Raw genomic sequence first — 25,429 nt, 5'->3', positions numbered from 1 at the left:
CTCTATGAGATACACGAGTACTGAAGCCATAGTCTGTCAGAAAGGAACTGTAAATCCATTTGTCTTTGGATTTTGGAGTAGAATCTCTTTCTCCACCCTACTGCCAACGCTTGTCTCTGTGTTACCAATAAATCCTCACACCTCTGTACCTCTGAAAACAGACAGAACGGGGCTGAAGGGAGCACAGAGGTTGGAGCACGTGCCTTGCTGGCGGAGGCCTGGCTTTGACCTGGCACTGCAGGGTTCCCCAGATACCACACCACCCCCAGGAGGCCTGGCCCTGGCCCCCAAGAGTTCTTAAACTTCTGAGAGCTGGAAATACAGAACAGACGGAAGCGCTGTCTCCAACGAGAGAGGGCCGGCCCAGAGACGGTGACTTTGTTTTGCTTGTTCTTGGTCACACCCGGTGATGCTCAGGGGTCACCCCTGGCTCTGCACTCAGGAATCAGAAACTGCACTCAGTTGCTCCGGGGACCCGATGGGGCGCTGGGGCTCGAACCCGGGTTGGCTGTTGGCAAGGCCAGCGCCCTCTCATAGCTGTGCTATGGCTCCGGCCGACTGCGACCTCTTGGAGAGAGAAACGGCTGCTCCCCTCCCCCACAGGAGTCTGCAGGTACTGATGGAAAGCCGGGCTGGGCCAGGTTCACCTTGAAACGAGTATGAGTGTTTCTCTGAAATGGATTCCCTGAACCATTTACAGCCACCTAAAAAAGGCAGATTCTCAAAACACAGACTTAGAGCAGCTGCACGCTAAGGTGGGGGTCCAGCTGGCAGGAGGCCCCCCAGGGCGTGCTCTGTGCCCCCTGAGCCTTTGGGACTCCTCGGGCACTCGCACCCCAGCAGCCCACTGGGCTCCTAGCGGGGAGCCGGCCCGGCCACAGGCGCGTCTGCAAGGCGAGACCGCGAACCTGGAGGGAAGAGCCAGCTGCGCCCTTCAGCCCACAGGCCGACACGGCGACTGCCCGAGGCGGGCAGGGCCAGGATGGGGCGGGCACGAAAGCCAGAGTCCGAGTGCAGGGAGCTGCTCTCCCACGCCTGGTGCCTGTTCTGGACAGATACTCTGGAGGGCAGCGTCAGGGCCGAGTCTGATGGCTGGGGACAAAGCTCAGGCACGAAGGGACTCCTAGTCTGTGCTCCCGTCCAGGCCCCCGTTCTCGGGCCGACCTGAAGTGAACAGGGCTAAGGGGCGTGGACGAGGGAGCAGCCTCCCACTGGCAGTTTCACTTCCTGGCATCCCATTCCGAGTTGGCTCTCGGCCTGATTGATGAATCAATAAATTTAGTGGGGGGAAATTTCTAAAACAAAACAAAAAAACCAGCGCCCGGCATGCACCAGACCCCCTGCACCATGGAGAGAGAGCAGGTTTCCGGTTCAGCACAGCCAACGCCGTACCTGAGCTTCCTGGCAGGCCGCTCTCCTCAGCAGGTTGTCACTAGGAAGGAAACAGAGAGGAAGAGCATCAGCTTCCAAGGCAGGCGCAAGGCCACGGAGAGAGAGAACGTGTCTTCTAAACCGTGCGACTCGTCCCTATAAAATGCCCCAAGGAAGGTTTCCTGGGGACATTAAACAAATCAGGGGCACATCTGAGAACTGATTCTGAGTGACGCCCCGTATCAGGATTTCCGTATTACGGGAGGCCGTGGACGGTCCTCTCCTCTAGATGTCCACGTCCTGAAAGCCTCAGACCTCGGGATACGTTACTTTTTATGACCCAAAAATAAAATAAAATAATCAGACTGCCATGATGAGGCTTAGGGTGACTGGAGGGCATAAGTCTGGATTCCTCGGGGGGGCTTGATACAACTACGGGGGTCCTTACAAGAACAGAGCTTCTCAGGCTGACGGTGGAGTGAGAGCACAGCGAGTAGGTGTCTACCTTGTACACAACCATCTTGGGTTCAATCCCTGGCATTCCACAGGGTCCCCGAAGCTCGCCGGGGCCAGGAGGAAGCCCTGAGCACCACTGGGTGTGGCCAAAACTTTTCAGGCTACGCTCTACCTCTGATGTGACCATTTACCCACTGGGGGGTGAAGTTTGAGGGCCTGGGTGGACGCAAGCAAATGGATGGCGATGGCTGGAAGCAGACTTCTGGAGCAGTGTAGCACATGTATGGGTACATACATCTGTACACCAGGGTCCCCGCAGTTATCTGAGAAAGGAGAAGCACTGAAGGACAGATGCAGCCTGGCTGGCCCTGAAGGGAGAAGGTGGCCGCTCAGGGCTGTGGGAGCCCTTCAGAAGCTGGGAAGGGAAAAGATGAGCTCTGCCTTGCGGACCAGGACTTGGCACCCGCCACGCACCGTGAGGTACTAACACCACATGCAAACCCTATGTCTGTGGTCATTTGGCACAGCAGCCCCGGGGACCTGAATTCTTACCCAAGAGAAATCAGAAATAAACGTGTGGCGAGTTACCTCTGCTATTACCATACTTTCCGTATATCTCTTTTTTATATCAGTTTTTGGATGCTCAATTATATGAAAAAAAAAAAAAGGAAGATTTTGGCACAGGCAACTGTGTATAAGATAGAGGACTTTCAGCCAGAAAGCCCTCTTTTTCAATATGAAGATGTGCATGTTGTTTATGCCATTTATACAAGGGCACTTAAAATGGCTGTTTGCTCAAGCCTCTGGCACCTTCTCCTTGTAAGAGCCCATTCAATGTAATCAAAATAGAGAGAGGGTATTGTGGAAATTGCCACACAGGCAGGGGAAGGGCTGGGACGGGGAGGGATGCTAGGGACATTGGTGGTGGAAAATGTGCACTAGTGGAGGAGTGGGTATTTCATCATTGTGTGACTGAAACTCAAACACGAAAGCTTCATAACTGTATCTCACAGTGATTCAATAAAAAAATAAAAAAAATTTAAAAAGAGTCTGTTCACGTGCACTGCTAAGACGGGAAATTCCACATGGTTAACAGCTAAGGACACCAGCACCCAGTCAAGAGAACTAACAATCTAGAGGGAAGAAGGCAGCACAGCGGGGAGGGCATTTGTTCTGCCCCTGGCCAACCCCAGTTTGCTTGCTGGCACCAAATACGGCCCCTTGAACCCCAGCAGCAGTGATCCCCGAGTACAGAGTAAGGCCTGACAAGAGCCAGCTGTGGCCACCAAACAAAGCACTGCAGCACTATCATCCCATTGCTCATCAATTTGCTTGAGCGGGCACCAGTAATGTCTCCATTGTGAGACCTGTTGTTACTGTTTTTGGCACATCGAATATGCCACAGGTAGCTTGCCAGGCTCTGCCATGTGGGCAGGATACTCTCGGTAGCTCTCTGAGAGGGACGGAGGAATTGAACCCGGGTCGGCCACATGCAAGGCAAACACCCTACCCGCTGTGCATCGCTCCAGTCCCACCAAACAAAAGAAAAAGGGAAAGGGTTATTCCCCCTCTCTCAAGATCTCCTCCAGAGAGGCCGTCAAAGTTGGTGTTGGCTGTGCTCTTTAGGGTTGAACTAAGAGAAATGAACATGAACTTCTGTTTCCCGCCCAGGAGCAGGCCCGGGATGCCCCTCTGTGGCCAGGCGGGGCAGAGCCCTGAGCTCGGCTCCACAGAAACACCCAGAGAAGTGTCCTGCCGCCCAGAGAGCCCAGGAGGGGCGCACGGCCACAGTGACGCCAGCCCGCACACGCCAGCCCGGGGCAGCTCCCGGCAGCGAAGCCCATGCGGGCCTGTCCTGCACTCGGCCCACACCCGCCTGAGTGACCGCTCCCGGGGCACGGGATGTCAGGAGAGAGGCCGGCGCCACCCCACCCAGGAGCCACTGCTCCACCTCCTCTTCCTCCACAGTCACTGTCCATGACTGTCCTAAGGTCAGCACACACACACAGACACAGACACACACACACACTCATAAATACACACAGACCATAAACACATACACAGACACACCATAAGCACACACACGATAAATAACACACACCATGAACACAGACACTATAAATACACACAGACATACCATAAACACACACATACACACACATATACACACCATAAACACACACATCCCCCCCCATAAACACACACATACCAGAGAAACACGCACCATAAACTCACACATCCATAAAAAGATAAAGACACACCCACACCGTGAGTACACACAAAGATGTCCGGGGCACAAGTGGGTCAAACACTCAAAGCCAACATGCAGCAGCCCTTTGTACCTGGGCTCCATGACCTTTTCACCTTCTGATGACAGTGCCAGCTCACAAGTGACCTAGGCCCTGTCACGGCCCTCCCTGGCCCGGCTAATCCCCAAGCCTTGTGTCCAGGCTACCTTGGGGGTGTGCTTTCGGCCACCCCCTTCCCGGTACTCAGCCAAGACCTTGCTTCCCAGCTTTCCAAGCATGGGATTACCCTGTGCGTCCCTGCAGCTAACTCACATCCCCTAGGGCCTTCCCACAAGCCCTCGGAGCTTCCCTAAGAAAGCTGGAGGGGGGAGGAGGGAGAGGTGGTATTGGGGTGCTGGTGGGTGCTGAGGGGGCGTGGGGAGGGGACAGGATGGGAACCAGGCTGGCGACCCAGCCCTGGGATGCTCTACATGTGGAAGCTCCAACTCAACCCCCAATACCACATGACCCTCCAAGCTCGTGCAGCTCCACACCCCAGCTCTAGAGGGGCGGCCCCTGGGAACAGGCGCCCTGCCCGCGTCTCCTGCACTCGTGTCCCGGACTCTGCAGAGAAGGAAGGAAACAGCTAGAAGGGGCTGGCGTGGGCTGGGAGGGTCCCCGCCTACTTCCCTGCTTCTTCTGTGCTGGAAGTAAAATTTTCCTAGCTGCCTTGTGATGAAGAATACTAACAAAGACCTCAGCTCTCTCGAGCTTACCAATTCTGAATTTATCAAAGTGTTACTCAAAATCAAAAGATTTTTTTTTTGATCATTAATTCCCGGAATTGAATGTGCCAAATTGGGAAGCTGCTGTGAAGAGCAGGGAAGACCGAGCGAGAGGGCCCCGAGGCGAGCCTGTTTAGATACTACAAAAGGAAATCTCATTACAATCAGGCTCCATTCTTTTAAACATCAAAAATGGCATTAACCATCTTGATCGTGCGTTCCTGTACCAAGCTGTTTGTCAAAATCAAACACATTCTCCAGGAAGAAAAACTTCTCCCTTTGTGACATTCTGATGGTCTGCGGGTCGCGCCGCTGCAAAACCATTTCCAGTGAGAAATTCCAGAAACGTTCCAGTAATGACAGCATTGTTGGAGCGAACGCAAAAAAATAACTTAAAATTCATACAGCAACCACGGAGTGCCAGGAATTCTGGCAGGGGCTTTCATAAACCTCTCGTCCTTGTAATTGTTTGCAAAGCGAGCGCGACACTCTCGGTTTACAGATGAGGGAGCCGAAGCTCGGGCAGGAGACAGGTAATACCTCAAGGCCGGCAGGCTACTTCTGAGCGGAGAGCCGGGCGCCAACCCAGCCGGAAAGCAAACGCTTCTCCTTCTGAACTTGGACATGCCGGCAATGGCAGACACACCCAAAACCTGGACTTGAAAACGCTGCCAATAGCACTAACTTCCTAGCGGCGTCGCCTACCAACGCAACATTAAGTTTATATTCGTAGCATAGTTGGTTTTTTTTTTGTTTTTTTGTTTTTTGCTTTTTGGGTCACACCCAGCGATGCTCAGGGGTTACTCCTGGCTTTGCATTCAGGAATTGCTCCTGGCAGTGCTTGGGGGACCATGCATGGGATGCCGGAGATCGAACCCGGGTCAGCCGCGTGCAAGGCAAATGCCCTCCCCGCTGTGCTATCGCTCCGGCCCCTCGTAGCATAGTTTTTCTAAGTTGAGGCACAATGAGCCTGAAAGCTGCCAGTGAAGCAAACCCAGCTCAGGTCGAGTTTGGCGTTTGGAGGGGCACACAGTGAACAGGATCCGCTCCTGGCCCGGAGGGGCAGAGGGCCAAGTGGCATGGAGTGATTCTGGTCAGGCCGGGCAGGACAGCCAGAGATGTGGGCGAAAGAGGATGTCGTGCAGTTGTCTGGGCAATCTTGGTCCAGAAGCCTCACAAGCCCCGTCCTCCTGAAGCCGGGCGTTGTGACCGCCGCCTTCGTGCTCCTTAAAAGGGGGCAGAGGGGGAGGGTCTACGCCATCCTTTGGTAACCAGACGAGACTACTGCACAAAAGTGGAGAGGCAAAGCTTGGCCGCGGAAGACGCTTGCCCCGCCAGCTGAGGGGCCTGGGGAGGCAGAGCTGCTGGGGACAGAGAGGCCGAGTGCCTGGGCAGCAGAGACAGCGGAGGCTGGAGGACTCAGCGGAGGGCCAGATGACCAAGGGCCCTGGTAGGTCAGTTTTGGAACTCTCGGAGTACTAAGGAGACACGAGAGGCTCTGAAGAGAGCTGGACGACGGGAGCAGGCTGCACTGCACCAGGCGGGTTGTCTTGGTGGTGTGGGACCAAGGCAGGCGCCAGAGGGAAGACACGCCTGCTGGCAGGAGGGAGCCCCCAGGGGGCACCCCCCGCCCGGGCCCCACAAGTACTCAGCCGGAGGCCTGCGGGATCCCCAGTCAGTGTATAAGCCCACGGCAGTGATCCGGGAGCACCATCACGGAAGAGCCTGGCTCTGCTGAGACACGGGCGAGCACCATGGCTGTCCACGTATACCGTGGCCACGTGTGCAGGCGCCCAGGCCAAGCGTGTGGGGGACCCGAGGTCATGGTCATTACAACAGAGGGAAGAGGAGGGGGTGGGGAGAGACTGCGGAGGGCTCCTTGGAAGGCAGTGAGGACAGTGATGGTGACTACTAGGACACTGGAGGGGTCCGGGGAGAAGGGAGGGGGGCGGGGAGGAGGGAGGAGGATGGGGGCAGCCGGGGTCCAGGAGGGACTCTGAGGAGCTGGCTCCTGGGAATTCCAGAAAGGAACCGGTGCCTTTCAGCCCCTGAGCCAGCAGGGGTGGGTCAAGTAACTGGGGAGGGAGGAGGAAGCCAGCAAAGGAAGCCAGCGCGAGTGCAGTTCCGTGCAGTTCCGAGGGAGGAAGCTGTGCTTGAAGTAACTGCCGGAGTCCAGGGCCGCAAACACACAAACACACACCGGAACAGGATTAAGGACAGGAGGGGTGAGTGGGGGAGAGGACCTCCCGTGTGGGCGAGCAGGGGGCCAAGCAGGAAGAGAGGCCACTGGAATCACAAGTAATCACCTTACTTGAAATCAAAGGGGAAGGGTGGTAGAAATTCAGAGTTTGGGGGGAAATTAACTAGGCGACGTTTCCTTATCCCTGTGATCTCCCTGATGCTGCCTCAACTCTGGGAAACGGTAAAGCCAATGAATTTCCCCGGCAAGGCAAGGATGGCGCCTTTGGACCCACCCTGAAAGCAATGGGAGCCCCTTCCCTGCTCACTGTCGCTGTCGTCCCAGAGTTGAACTGCCCTGAAGCTGCGAATCAGTGACCATCTGCTCTTCACAGCACTCAGCAGACTCTCAGAGACAAAAGGGGCCCAATAAACGCCCGCAGGAAGTACCCAACGTCTGCCAGGCGGCGGGCAGCGGCGGGAGGTTACTGGAGCCAGCGCGGGCCAGATGTGCCCCGGGGGCATCACCAGCAGCAGGGGGGGGGGTGGTGCGGAGAGCAAGCAGGGGAGTGCCAGGGGGTGCCTGGGGACCCTGACAGCATGAGCACCCTTCTAGAATGCCTAAGCTCACATCAGAGCTGGGCGCGGGGCAGGAACACGGTACACCCAGAGCTTGACAACCAACCACAGTAACTGACAATTCAGTTAAAAAAAAAAAAAATCAAGAAAATCCTAATACAACAGGAAGCAGGCGAGGAGTTCCTTCTGGCACCCCGGGAAGCCCCACAGGGAGAAGAGCGGCCGCGTGTCGTCAGCGGGGCAATGCCAGGGAGCACTGGAGGCAGAGAAGTCGACGCACGAGCAGAGAACACAGCAGCCAAAGCGACGCTGCAGCACCGCGTCGCACCCACCGATGCTAAGCACCCCACGCCCGCCGTCCTTCCCCGCGGGCACGGTCTCCGGAGAGAATCAAAGCTAAACGCAATTTAAGAGGTGCTACCAAAGCAGGCAGATGGGAAAAGGGCCCCCGTAGATCCGCTCTGGGCTAAAATGTGGGTTCTTTGACAAGAGGGGGGGGATATTAGAAGCTCTGGATTAGAAAATGAAAAAGCTGCTGATGTCACTCACCCGAGGCTTTCAAAGACCGTGAACGGAGAGGCGGCACGCTCTCAATTTATTCCGAGCTGTCCATGTTTTATTTATTACTTTAGGACTGCAGAATAAGATGTTATTAAAATAACAACTTTACGCCGAGAGAAAAATCACACGGATCTATCCTGCTCCCCCGGCCCCCCCCCCCACGCCCGGCAAAAAGATATTCCCCACCACTATCTCGAGGCAAATTGTTCCGCACTTTCTACCGCCTGCTTTTTCCCTGGGTGCATGCAAAGTTTTTGCTTTACACGGAACAAATTTCAGGTTTCGAGATTTCAAACAACCCTGTCCCCTGATTCCCGTTTGCTGGGGAGAATCCACCCCCGCCAGGCTGGCAGGGATGCCCGTGGCTGCTGGAGGCCCCGCCGGCCGGTGTGGGAACGGGAGCAAGGACAGGTGACGGCAGTCAGAGAAGTGAGGGTCGTGGGCATGGTGAGGGGGGAGCTTCCTCGAAGGCCATTTCCCGCAGGGAGAAAGGCCCAGAGACGCATGTCCCCACGGGTGCGCTCACGGAGGCGACGCAGCTGCGGAGGGAGAAGGCAGGAGCTGTGAGTCCAGCAGGCCGGGAGGTGGCAGGAGGTGGACAGAACAACACGAGCCTCGTATCCAGGAATCCCCGGGTTCAATCCTGAGCACTGCCACCACCAAAGAGAGAGCAACGTCCGTGTGGATAAGGGAAAACAGGAGGTGTGAGAGGTTGGAAGTGCTAGAGGCATCAGTAAAGACACTAGCGCTTTTGGTTTTTGTTTTAGGGTCACACTGAGTGGGGGGGAGCTTTCTCGAGGGCCTGCAGAGAGAGAGGCCAGAGAAGCACACCCCTGGCTCTAGGCCCAGGGACCACTCCGGGAGGGGCCCCGGGGGACTGCATGTGGCCCTAGGATTGAACTAGGGGGAGGCAAAATGTCCAACCCACTGGACTATCTCTGGCTCAAAACACTGTTGATTTTTAAAAGGATTTTTGGAATTTCCAGCCCGGACCTTCGTGGGACCAAAGGCCAGCTCGTCTCTTCTCATCCAGGCCTCGCCCTGGAGGTGCCACCTGCTTCTTTGTGGGTTTCTATCTTCGTCGCTCAGCAGGGCACAAGGAGATAAAGAGGTCCCCTATATTGTGGGTGAAAGTATAAAGCTTGAGACAGAAGTCCTACTAATGACCTAGTAAGTGGTAACTGTCTTCACTTCAGTGCCCCTCAAGGGTGCATGAAAGAGGAGAGGCAGAGGGGAGTCAGAAAGGCACCATCCCTATCGTGATGGTGAAGTTTCAGCACAAGACGGACACAGCTAACAAAGCGCCATCAAACGTGAAGGCCAGAGGTGGCACAGCACCCCTGCCAGGCACACTTCGACAGAGGTAGACCAGATGCCCGCAAGGCTGCACTCACGCGCTATCACTTAGCATGTTTCTTTGGCTGATGGTTATTAACAAGGCAAGGATTTATGTACTTTTTGTTTGTTCGGGGGCCAGACCCAGCAGTGTTCAAGCCTGTCTCCTGGCGCTGTGTGCAGGAGACCGTATGGGGTGCCAGCGATCAGAACAGGGTTGCCCACGAAGCAAGCACCTTTGCCCTGTCCTCTCTCTCCAGCTCCAAGATCTACATTCTCAGTAAGAGGAATCAAGAATGCTTCCTCATGGCTATGTGTACCGAAAGACAAAGAGGGGGAAAGGAGGGAGGGAAGGGAAGAGAGCAAGGGAGTCAATCAAGGCCATAGTCAGCAAGAACAAGGAACTCACCAGGCACTGAAATGAAAAATCAGATGAAAATTGCTACACGGAGGAATGAGCCAACACAACAGGGGCTGCAGAAACTGACGTCTCGACAGAGTTTCGGCCTCACTGTGAACGGTCTCTATCCCCTTTAGGGGGACACAGGTGTGGGGTTTGCCCCGAACCACAAAGTTACCCACCAGGTAACCATGACTTCTGGTACACGGACGGCCACTTTCCGGTCTACAGCCCTGTTTTTACTAACTATAAATGTCTTTGTCAAAGCATAAAAAAGCCCTACGGCAGTCGGGCAAGGAAAAGGTTGGCTGGCACAGACACACATGTCCAAGTTCAGAGTGACACGCAGCATCCCCACAGCTGAGAGAGCCCCGAGCAGTCATGGGCTCAGGGCTGCTCAGCCCCCTGCCGCCCCTTGAGCCCCACCAGTCACAGACCGTATTACGGACACTCCATTAGTTCACTGCAGGCACACGTCTCACGTGGGCAAAGAAGCGCGCGCACACATGCACACACACACACACACACACACATACACACAGAGGCACATGGGCCCTTGCTAGCCCGCCTCTGCATCCCAGGGGTCCGTGAGCTGCCCGCTTAGTCTGGGTGCCTGCTGGTGTGAGACAGCCACAGCATTCGCTCACCCACCCAACCCTCAGTGTCTTCTCCTGAGTCTGCTTTGTGCTGTGTGGTGGCCTGGTCCGGGGGCTTTTGCTGTGGGGCTGGGTGGGGGGGCTGCTCCAGGGTCACACACAGGCAGGGTGCACGCTGGCCACTCAGTCTTCTGCTTTGATTCTGTTTCCGAAGGGTCCCGCCACCGGACGCGAACACAGTCGACAGAACACAGGCCCTGAGGGTCACCTGCCGGGGCGGCTGGTCCCCGAGGCCGAGGCAGGCTTAGGATGAAGCCCGGCTACCCCCACTCTGACTGCTACCCTGGGGGGCCAGACGCAGGCCCCCCTCTGCTAAGAGCAGTTGTGCCAATTCTAACGTGATGCTCACTCTTCCGTGTGGTGGGAAAGAGACCCCAAACCTCCTTCTTCAGGTCCGACTCCCGCATCGGACCAGGCTGTCCCGTGTGGAATGAGTGGGCAGGTCGCCATGGCCAAGCCTGAGGGGCCTCCTGAGCGCTTCTCTGGGCTTCCCACCCCTCGGTCCCGGTCTGAGAAATGACAAGGAGCATCCCTGGGCAGGGGCCTCGCCTCTCCCAGCTCCACATCCCAAACCCAACACACCAGGAGATGGAGAAGCTCGTACCCTTCACTCAGTACCCAGGAGTGCCGTTCCTCAGCCTGCCACCAACAGCCACCGGGCCAGGACTCTGGTCCACACACACCCTGAGGTCTCCGTGACAGCTTCCAGGTTTTCCTTTACATTTTCCTACTCACCCATTTTCTCCCAACACCCCCATTCACTTCCGAGGCACACACACTCCCCCCCCAACCTTGCAGAGGCAAGTGAAACGCCATTTCCCTTCAGCCTCATGTCTGCAGGCTATGAAGGACAAGCACAGAGCGAGCGTCAACTGGACACGAGGTGCTACACGGTACCCAGCAGCTGTCCGGAACCAGCACCGGCAGGGAGAGTCCCATCTCCTTCCCCCCAACTGGTGAGGACGGTCCCCGGAATGGTGCGTGAAGGCTCTTCCCTTTGGACTCCAGGACAGAGCGGAGCTGGGCAGCCCTGGACCTTGAAGGTGAGCAGACAGTGGCCACGACCACCACATTCGCTGCTGTCCTCTACACGGAATGTTTGCTGGAGCCAGTTATGCCCCAGAGGGGGATTCGTTTCGACATCGGCAACAACCATCTCCCCAAAGCACCTGGTTCAACTGAGCCACTGGCGCAAACTGCCCTTAAAATGATACCAACTGCCCCACCCCACTCAAAGAAACGAAGCAGAACGTCCTGCCTTTTCATTTCTGCCTCCAGCCTCCACTGAAAATAAATATACAGGAGGAAGAAAAGTAAATGTAATTTCTTTAATGAATAAAAAATCTGTTTTTAAATAATCTGACAAAAGGGCTGAAAGGGAACAATAATTAAACTTCACTGCACTTATAAAAAGAAAGGTTCTCCTATTCCCCACCGAATCTGGGCTGACAGGCATGTTATTTAATTGCCCGCAAATGAGCCGCTTTAAACAGCACCTATTAATATCCCCAATTTCAGCATCAGCTTGTGCAGAGAGAGAGAGAGAGAGAGAGAGAGAGAGAGAGAGAGAGAGAGAGACCTGAAACTTGAAATGACTAAAATGCAAAACAAACCACTGTCTTAAATATCACAGGAAATTTGAAAGGAGGAAAGTTCCCCACCCTCCCGAGCCCCTCCCGCCCCCAACACACACACACACATAACACACACACAACACACACACACACAACACACATCACACACACACACACACACACCCTGCTGCAGAGGAAATGTCAGCTTGTCAGAGAGCCCAGGGACGCTGGGAAACAGAGCAGGAGGCACCACCAAAAACATCATGGCACCCAGAGAGCAATCACGGGCGAGTCAAGCACTGCTGCGGCCTGGTCCCTAAAGCGCATGTCTGCCCCGGGGCCTGTCAGGGGGAACACTCAACTGCTCAGAGGGGGGACTCACAACTCCTCCTCCTCCTCCTCCTGCTCCTCCTGCTCCTCCTATCCCTCCTCCTCCTGCTCCTTCCCCTCCTGTTCCTCCTCCTCCTCCTCCTTCTCCTTCTCCTTCCCCTCCTGCTCCTCCTTCCCCTCCTGCTGCTCCTGCTCCTGCTCCTGCTCCTGCTCCTCCTCGTCCTCCTGCTCTTCCTCCTCCTGCTCCTCCTCCTCCTCCTCCTCCTCCTCCTCCTCCTGCTCTGCCCCATCCCCTGGCCGCCCGCCCCACTCTGTGCCAGCAGGATCTGTACCCACAGGCTTTCTGCAACCCGCGTCCCCCTGCCGACTCCCTCGTGCGCTCTCACAGGGTGAGCGGCCCAGGCACCGGGTCCTTTCATCCTCACGGCGAACCTCACGCCTGGTCCCCGGCCTGACACAGAGGCAGGGGTGCGGCCGACAGGTCACAGCCAAGCAGCGCGCAGAAGGCAGCTGCCCTCACTCGGGCGGCCGGGGCGGCCTCTCCGGGCCAGCTCCGGGAACGGCCTCCCCGCCGCGCCCTTTCTGGGCCCCAGTGTCTCTGGGCCGGGCACAGGCTCAGCTTCCAAGCCCTGGGCCGTTTTGCTCGGGACACTCTCCCCTCCGGGAGCACCTCCACCCGAGTCTTTCTCGCTCACCCCGAACTCCACGCTCTCTAGACACGGTGTCCAGGCGGCAGCGGCTCCCCCACCTGCTAGCAGGACACTGCTCTGCACGGGGACGCTCACAGCCGCCCTACCTCTTAGCCCACGTCTAGAGTGCTCAGGGCTGACTCCTGACTGTGCTCAGGACTCAGGCCCGGCGGCCTTCAGGGGACACGGGCAGTGCCAGGTATGGGTCCCAGGTCGGCTGCGTCAAGCGTCCTACCTCCTGTGGGATCCCTCCAGCCCTGCCAGCGGCCCTCTGCTCTGGCTCTGGGGCCTGGAGGGACGAATCCTTCTGCGGGTCCCACCTGCAGCAAAGGGTGCTCCTGAGCGGGCAGCACGTGATGCCATGTTCTTTATGATAAGCCACATGAAGACACACACACACACACCCAGGGAGTCTTCATGCCAAGAAAATCAGTTTAACTGAGTCTAACTGAGCCTCCCAAGCCAGTGCTCTGCGGGCCTTCAGGCGCCCACAGATCCCAGGGCACCGGGTTAAGCTACAGACCCGGCCCTGAGTCCGGGGTGCGGCCGAGAACCTGCCCTTCTCAAGGGCTGCGAGGCCCGAGCTGCAGGGCCAAGGCTGCGCTTTCAACAGCAAATCTCGTGAGGACCTTGTTGCCAGTTTCTCAGACCCAAGGCCGAGAAGCCCCTGAAGCAGCTTAGGGCAGGGCTGGGAGCCCGACTGAAGCCTCCGCCACCCCCCGATGCAGAATTAAAGGTGCGCCCAAAACACAGGCACAGAGATGAATGTGTTAGCACTTAAAATATTCGACGTGAACTCGGAAGGTGAGCGTGATTTCCCAGGTCTCAATAAAAGCGGGATCAAAATTACCGGGGCTTCTTCCTGCCTCCTCAAAAGGTAGCTCTACCTAGCCTGGATAGCTGCACGGAAAATTAAGTCACCAAATCAGGAATAGGAACAATTTCACAAGGGGGGGGGACAGAGCTGCCTGGTGCCCAAAATAAATGGAAAGAGGAGGAGGGGCTGGTCCACAGGATTAAGGGTTAGGTCCTGGGGCGGGAGTGGCAGTACAGTGGGGAAGACACCTTGGGACGCCCAAACATTTTGGTGAGATCTGGACAAAACCACACCACAACTCAGGGAGCCCGGGAGTAAGGCAAACAGAGTGGATGCCGGAGAACGCGGCAGATGTCCAGCTGGGCCGGGTCACGGTAACAGCGCTGTGATGCGAGCACTTATTAAAGACAAGTACTTGTGGTTAGAGCGCCAGGCGCAGCGACTGGGCTCTGCTTTAAAATCCGGAACATCGACACCGCGCACAAGCGCAGCTGCTCACTGGTGTGTCCTGGGAACTGTGCCGGCCCCCGTGATGGTCACAACGACGCTGGGAACGGAGGAGTGAGGCGGGAGTGCAGGGCTGCGGAGACACACGCGCAGAGGAGAGAGCGCACACGCCGCACGCGGGGGCCGAGTTCCAGCCCCAAGTGCCACAGTTTCCTGAGCACTGCTGGGCCGAGCAGCGACCCTTCGGGCCTGCACAGCGGGGCCCACATTGCCAGGGAAGGCCCAGGGCCCCTGAGCACTGCTCGGGGGCCCTCAGCACCGCCCTCCCCTGAACCCCCCAACACACACACATAGAACCGCACACACAAGAAGTTGTTGAATGAAATACCTGCCCCAGAAATGGAAGGGACACACGCGGCAAGTGGCAAGGACAAGCCTGGCCCGCGGGGAGCCCGACCTGCAGGACAGGACCAGGGTGCCCACCTGTGCCAGGCGGGCGGGCACCAGAGACAGGCTCAGCTCTGGGCTCCCCCTGACGCAGGCCCTGGGCCTCGGGGCAGCTGGCGGGGTTGAGAGGGGTCAGCTCTGGCTCAGACCTCTCCGCAGACTAGTCCCTGGGCTCTTCATCTGCAGTGACCATGGGCCTTGAGGGGGTGACAGCCACCACTGCGAGTCCTAGAGGCCAGAGGTACAACGAGTCGGCACACGCCGGTGCTCGGAGGCCAGGCCCGCAGCAGGGCTGTTATGAGCCTTAGCCAAGTTCTCAGTGAAACGCTCTCCCACCCCTTTCTGCTTCCGGTGGTCTCGATCACAGGGCTCCGATGTGAAAACCAACACACAGCCATCGAGATGAATGTTCTGATGTTCAGAGGGAAAACCACCTCAGCCATCACTAAAACCCGGCCCAGGGCATCAGGTGTTGTTACTGTCACACGGTCCTTGTCAATTTAAGGTAGAGGGATTTATGACGTTGACAGGATTGAAACACCTCCAGGAGGGATCAGGAATTTGGAATAAACTGAAAGCCCAGGAGCTCCCGAGACAGAGGCGGGTCACGAGCCAAGGGGTGCAGGCCTGAGACCCAGAGGAGGCAGCCGCGAGCCAGGCCGAGAGGACCCGGCCCCCGGAGTGGAGAGGACAGAGCCAGCACCCAGCAGAGAGACAGCAGCGCGGCCGGCGCCCTGCTCTTTCATGGCTGTTTCCGTCCGCCGTAAACTCTCCTTTCCCAGACTGTCTCATTACTCGGGGAAGGTGACATGAATCACAGGCGCAGATCCGGGCCGACCATCTGGCAGCACCTAGCCTTCCTCCCCCCCGGCCCGCTCTCCCATCACTCTGCTCCCCGCCACACTTGGTACTCACAGAGCATCGAGTATTTATTCTACCAATTCACCGAGATGACGAGCCTCTGTCCTTGGTGCCCGGAGAGCTGGCAGGCAGGATGCTAACATCCTCCGAGACAACAGCAGGTACTTAGGGTCCCATTTTACAGATGCGCCTGAGGCACAGGGCACCCAGGGGCTGCGGCTGGGAACGGTCCATCCTCCCTGACGGCGGAGGAAACTCAAGCGAGAAAGCCTCCCTTTCCTGCCCTCCTCACCAGAGGACTCCTGGCTGCTAAATGGGCCGAGGCTAACAGGAGGAGCGGAACGAGCTGGACCCCCGTCTCCCCCGGGGAGGCCAGGCCGCCTGGGAAGGGAGGCCGAAGGGAACGAGTCGCCAGGAACCCACACTCCTCGCTGGAGCAGGGTCGTCCCTGCCATCCCAACCCCTCTCACGGGCACGCTGCCTCCGGTCGGGGGACCACTCGGGGAAAGAGCAAAGGGGTTTCCCCCGAAACCTGGAGGATGGAGAGGATTACCCAGTGGGGGAGAAAATCCAGTGGGAGGGTCAGTGGCGGAAATCACACCCACCATGTTTAAGGCCTGGCGCTCGCCACACACACATACAAACACACACACTCACTCACTCACTCACATACATACACAGAGTAATGATGGAATAAAGTCTTCAATTAAATAAATCTCCAGCTTCACACACACACACACACACACACACACACACTCACACACATACACACAGTAATGATGGAATAAAGCCTGCAATTAAATAAATCCCCAGCTTCTCACACACACAGACACACACACACTCACACAGGGGAAAATATAGTAATAACGGGAATAAAGCCTACAATTAAATAATTCCTGCCAAAGGCTGCAACCCCCAAAAATGAGATAAAAATATGATATTTTGTTCCAGTGGATTGAGAAAAATACATTTTTTGTCTTTAAGAGCAAACTAGAATTTATTCTATTAAACCGTGGCCAATTTTAATATCTTAAAATCAACATTAAGTTACAGTCAACAATTATATGAATTCTCTATCAGGAGGTATTATTATCTCTCCTTAGAGAAAAAAAAAGCCAGATACATATAACAAAACTTTGCTTGCTTTTGAGAAATGTAGGAGTGAGAAAATTTTGAAATGAGAATAAAATACTACGTTCACTCTTCTTAGGACCAAAAACAAATACCTTAAAGATTTCTAACAATAGTAATTGCAATATGCCACAATGGGCAATGCTCAAGGCTTACTCCTGGGGGGGCAGAGGGCACAGGGAACTAGATGGGGTGCTGGCAAATTAACCTAAGTTGACTGTGTGCAAGGCAAGTGCCCCATGCACTATACTATCTCTCTAGCCTAGGTGTACAATGACCATATGTAAACTTTTTTTTAAATTGAATTACCATGAGATAACTTCTCAGTATCTGTACCATAATGCCTAAAAGGAGAGAGAGTGTATAGGGGAAAAAAATTTATCCAAAAAAATTATTTTTTTTAAATTTCTGGGTTTAAGTTCTGGGCTCTGCACTCAAACAATTATTCCTAGCAGTGCTCAGGGGACCATATGGGTGCCGAGGACCAAGCCCAGTCGAGCGCAGACAAGGCACCTGCCATGCTCTTTCCAGCCATTCACGGAGCTCTTAAGACCCTCGTAAGCCAGGAGCTCTCAGTATCCTGCCACGTCTAATAAGGCTAATAAAACCCACTTTCCCTCTGAATTCCTTTTTCAAACAAAATGTTTGAGAGTCTCTCTTGCTTAAACTCACTTAGGCTAATGGGATAGAATTCAGCACGTGTCCAGCAGCAGCGGTGAGAAGAAACCTGCAGGGACAACCCCCCACATGCCATGGTGTCCCCATCCCTGTCTGGTCAACATGGAAGGTGACCCTGAGCTCTCTGGGCTGGACCTCAGTTTCTTCACACCCGATCTCACCACTCTAAATCCACTGAACTGTGAGTGCTGATAGCTCTGTCTAGATCCAATAGTCTACACCTGGTTGCAAGAAGTGACTTTCTCTCAGTTTAACTTGTTTGGGGGGGTCACACCTGGTGATGCTCACGGGTTACTCCTGGCTCTGCACTCAGGAATCACTCCTGGCGGTGCTCAGGGCACCGGATGGGATGCCAGGTATTGAACCCGGGTCGGCAGTGTGCAAGGCAAGAGCCCTCCCGGCTATACTATCACTCCAGCCTTCATTTGAACACTTATTTTTCCTTTTACGCCGCAGTGCTTATCGAGCTGAGCAGAGCGCGAGAGCTCTTGGGGAAGCTTTTGGAGGGGGAAGCAGACGGCCACTGCCGGATTCTTACCAGTGTTTGCCATAGAGCCAATGGCTCCCCCAAGCCAGCAGGCAGACCCCTGCTGTCGTTTTCTTCCAGTGGTTTCGGAGCGTTTTGAAGAACACAGTCATCTTCGCCGAGGGATGTGCGAGGCTAGTTGAGGCAGAAGAAGAAAAATATTACCCAAGGAGACGGTTTAGGATGCTCACAGTCTCTCATCCTCCCCACCCCCTACCCACCTGCCTACCTCTTCTCCTTCCTTTCTTCTCCCTTTCCACCTCACCTACACTTTCTCCCTTTTCTCATCACCTCCTCAAGCAGAAGTGAAGTGAGCAGGAAGGGGATTCCACGCTCCCTCCTTATGCACTCTCCTCTCCTCTCCCCTCCTCTCCTCTCCTCTCCCCTCCTCTCCTCTCTGTGCCACATCCAGTGATGCTCAGGGCTTACTCCTGTCTCTTTACTCTCAGGGATCGCCCCTGGTGATTCGTGGAAAGCAATGTGATGCCAGGATCAAACCTGGGTCAGTCCCCATGACCTCTACACTATCTCTCCAGCCCTCCTATTCTCTAGAGTCTCACATCACAGATTATTTGTTCATCCAATATCTGTAAAGGACTCCACAACAAACTAGTAATGTCAAGGGCTTGTATTCAAAATAGAGCCTCAGAGAGATGGCTCTCAGGTTAGAGCACATGCTTTTTGCACAAAGGAGCCCCCGGGGTGATCCCCGGCACCACATGGTCCTCCCAGCACAGCCCAGGTGGGGCCCCAAAACAAACAAACACCAGGCTCTTGGTAGGGAAATAAGTAGAGAATTTGGTAAAGAGGAAGTGCACTGGCTGTGTAAAATAGTCACTTTCTGGAAGACTTGTATAAAGAGCCATCACTACAGTGATAAGACTAGCCCAGGACACTTAGGAAACTCGGTTTGTTATGGTTTGGGGGCCACAGGGCTGGTGGTGGTGCTCTGGGCTTTCCTCCTGGCTCTGCACGCAGCAGTCTCTCTTGGTGGGGCTCAGGGGACCCCATGTGGTTCTGGGGGAGGACGAGACGGCTGGCTGCAAGGCAGGCGCCTCCCCGCTGCACATCTCCTCAGCCCCATCTAAAACCTCTTCCGTGATCCAATTCCATGAAGACAAAGTGAGACCGACACCCCCACTCACTCCCGTGAGACAGGCCAAAGAGCTCTGCTTTACTGAAAACTGAAGCGACATGTATGTCATATCTGCTGCTGTTCTTCATGGCACACATCTGAAAATCTGCGTCTGCTAGTCTGCGGCTCACCACCCCCCACTCGGACGCAAACTGTGAATTGCTCTGGTCACTGCGACGCTAGCGATCAGAATGAAGCAGGAGCTTCTAAGCAGGGAGACCCAGAGGCCGCACGAGGCAAGTCTGAGGCTGGTTAGGGGGAAAGGGAAGCTTCTCTCCCAGGCCCCCCAGAATCCTGGGAACATGGACCACGAGAGCGGGACCTGAGCGGCCGGCCCACGAGGGCATCCCAGCGGGTGACAAGACTGTCCCTGCCAGACTCACAGGGCACACAGGCCTAGGCACAGAGTGGGCCCCGGGGGAGCAGGGGTGCGGGCATAGAGGTGCTGTTGCAGAAAGCGCTCCAAGGAAGAACAGGAACCTTCCCTGCTTGGCATACACAGCACCCGCAGGGCTCCGGGCACCCCATTTCTGCAATGAGTAACTCCCTCGTTCCATCTATTTCTGTCTCCACTCTCCTCGCACCCTGCCCCGTCCTCGTCACACTGCTGCCCGCCCAGGGAACTCTCCAGAAAGAGGTAAGAGCCGGGGCACCTGGGCGGAGAGCCTCTCTCCGCCCAACACCAGGGGCCGTGTCCCCAGTCTGAAACGGCCCATCAACAACGGCTGCGTGTGATGGGGTTCGGGAGGCTCCCCCTAATACGGAAGCTGGGCCTCGGCGGCCTGCTTAGGGGGCAGCAGAGTTCTGAGAAAATGGCACGAGCAGGAAAGCACTCCTCCCGCCTCGCGCTTCTGGCCTGCGCAGACCAAGGAACCCTCCAGAGAGATGCATCCCCTCCGGAATCCAAGGAAGACCCTTCCCTGCAAAGACAGGGGCCCTACAGCAGCCTACTCAGAAGCCTGCTAAAATGCCCCTGTACCAGGATGACCCACGTCCCCTTACTCTCCCGCCCTCCTCGGCACCGTCCCCTCCTCACCGGCTGCCTCTGCCAGCCAAGACCCAGGTCCCACCAACCCCCAAGACCCAGGTCGGCTTCTCAGGCTCTTCATTTCCCTCCAAGGGACCTTAGAGGAAACAGATCCCCCCTCATGCTCTTCCTGCTAACTTGCCCATCCTATTTCTAGACTCTCACCAGGGACACAAGAGTCAAGGAAAAATTTTTCTTCCCCTACAGAATTTTTTTTTTGGGGGGTGGGGGCACTAAGAATCTTTGCTGTCATTCAAAAGACTCAAACTGTTAAGGAGCCGGAGTGACAGTACAGTGGGGTAAGGCGCTTGCCTTGCACGCGGCCAACCTGGGTTTGATGCCCGGCATCCCATATGGTCCCCAGAACACCACCAGGACTGATTCCTGAGTGCAGAGCCAGGAGTAGACCCCGAGCATCGCCAGGTGTAGCCCAAACCCAAAAATAAAGTAAAAGAAAAGAAAACATTAAGTAAAACTGGCAGGAAAAAAAGCTATTCTCGGGGAGCAAAAACCGACCACCCCAGAACTTCTCTGTCCGAAAGGGTTCGTGTCCAGGGAAGAAGAGGCCTGAACGCGGGATGGGGCAGTCTCTGACGAAGGTGGCTACTGGTGAGCTCCCTCTGTAAAGGGGCCTCTCTCTGGGACGGGGTCCCCAATCTCCCGGCCTCTTCAGCCAAGCAGGCAACAGGCTTTTGCATTCCTTTGCTCCCCAACTTTTTTCTTCCCCAAGTCCTCAGCTCCTGCTGCCCTGATTTAAAGATGCTCCGAGCCATGTAGGAAACTGGCAGATGTGGTCAGTGGACACTGCTTTGCCTGGCCTCCCAGCTGTGACGGAGACATACATACACGCGCCGGTACGGCATTGCCTTCTCTCTGGCGCTCTGGTGATTTGCCAGCCTCTGAAGAACCTGTTTCCTTTGGGCCCCAGCACCGTTTGCAACCGGTATTATGCCGGTCATATCCAAATACCAACATAAAAGGAAAAAGTCTACTAATAAGGAGATGCTATTGTGAGTGCCCTGCTGGCTGTAGGATAATGGGTGACATCTATTGCCTGTATCTCAACATACCATTGAAGTTTTTTATTGCACTGCACTGTAGCACTGTCACCCCGTTGTTCATCGATTTACTCGAGCGAGCACCAGTAACGTCTCCATTGTGAGACTTGTTGTTACTGTTTTGGGTATATCGAATACACCACGGGGAGCTTGCCAGACTCTGCCATGCGGGCGGGATACTCTCAGTAGCTTGCCGGGCTCTCCGAGAGGGACGGAGGAATCGAACCCAGGTCGGCCGTGTGCAAGGCAAACGCCCTGCCCGTGACAAGGAATATTATTTTTCTAAACATAAACACATATGTATGTATATTTCTTCAGTGCTGGGGGCGGGTGTCAAACCTGGGGTTCCACGTGTGCAAGGAGGTAACTCGATGGCTGAGCCACATTCTGGCTCCTAACCCAAAAATATTTAAACTGAATTTTTTTTTAATAAGTGTCACTGTCATCCCGTTGCTCATCGATTTGTTCGAGCGGGCACCAGTAATGTCTCTCATTGAGAGACTTATTATTACTGTTTTTGGCTGTACATAAGGAAATCAACAAAGGCAAGCAAGGCTGCTGAAGCCGAAGACTCTAGACCCTTCTGACTGCCCCACTCAGACTCCCCTCACGTAACTTAACGAGGCACCACTGAGGCCTCTGCCGGCTGGGCAAGCTCGGGCTGCCCTCGGCCCTTGTGCAGAAGAACTCAAGGAACAAGTGGTCCAGAGCTTCTGGGCAACAGAACAGCAGCTAACAAAACCCACTTGATCCTGGTTTGATAGACAAGGAACAGCACCAAGCTCCCGAAGAAGGACCCAGAAGAGGGGCTGGAGAGAGTTCAGGGCTCAGGCATGTGCCGTGCATACAGTGATGCTGGTTCCATCCCTGGTACTACATGGTCCCCCGAGGGTGGGTCTCCGGGGGCCTCCAAGCACCCTGGGGTGGCTCAGGTCACCACCAGCACTCCAGGGCCAACCAGTGCCATGTCCTCGGACGGGTCCAGGCTCCGAGGGGCCTCGGGGTTCAGAGCCGCAGGTGACCAGCTCAGGACAGGTGGGAGGGAGAACCTAAGCCAGAAGGGGGCCGTCTTCCACGGCGCCCACCCACACACATGCCACCAGGGCAGCTACGATGTACCCGCAAACTTCTGTGCGCATCTTTGGGATATGGAAGCAAAAATGGGAGAATCAATCGCACAAGAGAAAAAGGGCAAACTCCAGAAGCAGGATTCCCGCATGAACTGACTGCCCACCCCTCCGCCCCCCCCACCACAAATATTAATTTAAAAAAAAATGAAATGAATTGAAACTACTATAGAATTCAACTTGAGGGAGAGCCCTGCCAATCAGCTGCGCTAACCCCTCTACCTCCCCACCCCCACCCAGCCCCCGATACCTGAGCACCCTGGTCTGCCCTTAGCCAAGTCCCCCCTTCTTCTTGCTGTGCCTTTCCTGGTGACTACAGGGGCTGACCATCTGTCCCCAACCCACCACCACCCCCTGGTAAGGGCCGTGCCCTGCCAGGGAGCACCTCCTGGCCCTGTCCTCCTCTTCCCCAGCACTCCCCGACCCAGACCAGCCTCACCACACAGGTGAAACAGAGGCAGGGACAACAAAGGAGGCAGAGCAATGGGAGGCTCAAAGAAGACGGTCAAGCACCCTGAATCCAGGCTATGGATATGAATATGGATAGTACGTAGATGGCCAGAAACCAATGCAAGGGAGTGACTGGTACCACAGCTGAACCACAGAAAGAGCACTTTGTAGCAGAATGGAAAACAGTGGCTTCATTAAAAGGAATTCATTATTGCCACAGTATCTTCTTTACATTCACCTTGGCAGGCAGAAGATAGATCCAGATCTTTGAGAAAGGAATTCGGAAGCACTTACTGATGGGCTGAGTGCAGGTTTGCACTTGACTGGGTGGATAAGTAAGACACATCATTAGGTTGGGTGGTTGGGTGGGTGGGTTGACCTCTGGAGGAGAGTGCCCGCCCGCCCACATTTGCAGAGAACACTGGATGAATGGCGTCCCTTTGGAGACGGGCAATGGATGTCTCGATTTAGCAGTTTCAAATTGGGGAGAATTGGATAGAAGATAACAGAACTGGGGCTCCTTGTTGAGGAGGTGAAATTTGAGTGCAAATAAAAAAAAATCACCCAAAAAAAGCAACTAGAGAAAAAAGCCAATGAAGAGTCAACAGTTTGTTTTAAGGCCATTTGGGTTCCCACGGAACTTTTTGTCACAAATGATTTATGATGATAACAATATGGGGGACCAAAGAGATAACGTAGCAGTAGGATGCTAGTCTCACATGCGGATGACTCGGCTGGGCCCATGGTCCCCTGAGCAGAGCCATCAGGCGATCCCCTAGCGCAGAGCCAGGACTGAGTCCTGAGCCGAGTCAGGTGTGGCCCAATCACCAAAAACTAAAATTCAAAACAATACATGCGTAGGGGTCGGAGAGATCATACGGGAGAGAGAGGGAAAAGTAGCCGCCTTGCATTCATTCAGTCGACCCCCGCTCCGTCCCAGGCACCCAAGCGCCACAAGCAGTGATGGATCCCTGAAGGTCGGGTATGGGCTCCAAATAATAGTAACGCGGATGAAATGCAGACAGTCTAGCTGGGTGGGCGGGGGAGGGGGGTGTAGGAAGGAGGGGCCGCGGGTCCGGCCTGAGAACTAGCTTCCAGCCCGCAGTGGGGGCTGGGGAGGCCCTTCCCGGCGCGGCCTCTGTTCCCGGGGCAGCCCACCTGCCCCCGGCTGGGAGCGCGCTTTGGAACTGCCGCCACGGGCACCAGACTCGCCGCCTAAGCCGGCCACGGCCTTCTCCGCCGGGCCCCACGCGCGGCGCAGCTCGGGGGTCCCTCCCGGCCGGGCTCAGGGGCCCGGGGAATGCAACCCCGGTGGGCCGCGTGCAAGGGGCACTCCCCACCCGCTGGGCGATCGCAGCAGCCCCACGCCACGACCGCAGCTCGGCCGGGTTCCGAGCGACGCCTCTGCCCTGGGCCGCCCGGCTGCGGCTCTGCTCCGGGCCTCCCCCAGCCCCGGATCCGAACCGACCCGGGCCCGCCCCGGCGCAGCCCCGCACGGCCCCGGGAATGAATGAAGCGGGCGGACGCACGGCCCAGCGCGCCAAGGGGAGTCGGGGGCCGCGGGGGGCCACCCCGGTGGGGGCGGGGGCGGCAGCCGGGCCCGGAGACCCTCCCCCACCCCGGGGAGCGGCCCGCGGCCCGTGCCCACCCCGCCCGCCCCGCCCGCCCCGCCCGCCGCGCGCCCGGCCCCGCAGCACTCACCGCGCCGTCCCGAGCGCGCGGCGCTTCCTGTGCGCTCCCTCAACGCTCCCCGCTCCCGCCGGGAAACGCCGGCGCCGCCCGCGGGTTCCGCGCGCGCCCCGACCCGCCCCCGGCCGGCCCGCAGCCCGGCCCGGCCCACGGACCCCCCCGGGAGCCTTCGCTGGGCACTCGGGGGGCGGGGAGCGGGAAGCAGGGGCCAGCAGCACAGGGGACACTGGGCGGAAAGAACAACCCGCGGCTGGGCTGAGACCTGAAGGCCCCGGGGAAGCAGCTGGAGGAAGACCACCCTCCTCCTCGGCCCCCCAGGACAGGACAGCCGGGCAGAAGCTCTAGATCCTAAGGATGCTCGCCTGGCAGGGCCTGTGCCGGGAAGGCCGGCGGCGAGGGCTGGGGATGAAGCCCCGCGGGCAGGCCAGGGGGTGGGCCTGGGGGTGGGGTCACGACAATGAATCGCTAGGGTGGACCTCTTCGTTGGGGTTAGGCATGGGGAAGTAGGTGGGTTCACACCTGACTGTGCTCAGGGCTCACACCTGGCAGTGCTCTAGGGACCCAGTGCCGTGCCGGGGAGCCAATCCTGGTCAGCCTCCTGCAAGACAAGAGCCTGAATTCCTGCACGGTCTCTCCCGCCCTGATTTTAAAGTCCCTGTGTGCGGCTGGAGCAATAATAGTACAGCGGGTAGGGCGTTTGCCTTGCATGCGGCTGACCCAGTTCGATTCCCAGCATCCCATAGGGTGCCCTGAGCACTGCCAGGAGTAACCCCTGTGCATCGCCAAGTGTGACCCAAAAAGAAAAAAAAAATCCCTGTGATCCCATCTCCGGAAGGAATTTAAGAGAAAGCTACACAGACACTAGGGCCATTGCTAACCTCTGGCCGGTGTGGA

General features: G+C 56.4%; 1 protein-coding gene across 2 annotated transcripts in view; it reads right to left on the bottom strand.

Moving 5' to 3' along the window:
• The window catches only part of AGK (acylglycerol kinase), a 63,097-nt gene extending 38,397 nt beyond the window's left edge, over nt 1-24,700 (bottom strand). The window contains exons 1-3 of one of the 2 annotated variants that reach the window (XM_055123941.1): nt 24,548-24,700; nt 18,062-18,184; nt 1,393-1,432 (exon numbers count right to left, since the gene is read on the bottom strand). In XM_055123941.1, the coding sequence (XP_054979916.1) occupies nt 1,393-1,432; nt 18,062-18,162 (141 nt within the window). In that variant the 5' untranslated portion in view covers nt 18,163-18,184; nt 24,548-24,700. Of the gene's footprint in view, nt 1-1,392; nt 1,433-18,061; nt 18,185-23,084; nt 23,403-24,547 lie in introns of those variants that run through there. The other variant, XM_055123942.1, reaches the window with a different exon arrangement.
• Nucleotides 24,701-25,429: the final 729 nt, after the last annotated feature.

Source organism: Sorex araneus, chromosome 1 (assembly GCF_027595985.1).
Source record: "Sorex araneus isolate mSorAra2 chromosome 1, mSorAra2.pri, whole genome shotgun sequence".
NCBI classification, from domain to species: domain Eukaryota; kingdom Metazoa; phylum Chordata; class Mammalia; order Eulipotyphla; family Soricidae; genus Sorex; species Sorex araneus.
Note: the sequence above shows the minus strand (reverse complement) of the source record. Positions and strands in the feature narration are given on the sequence as shown.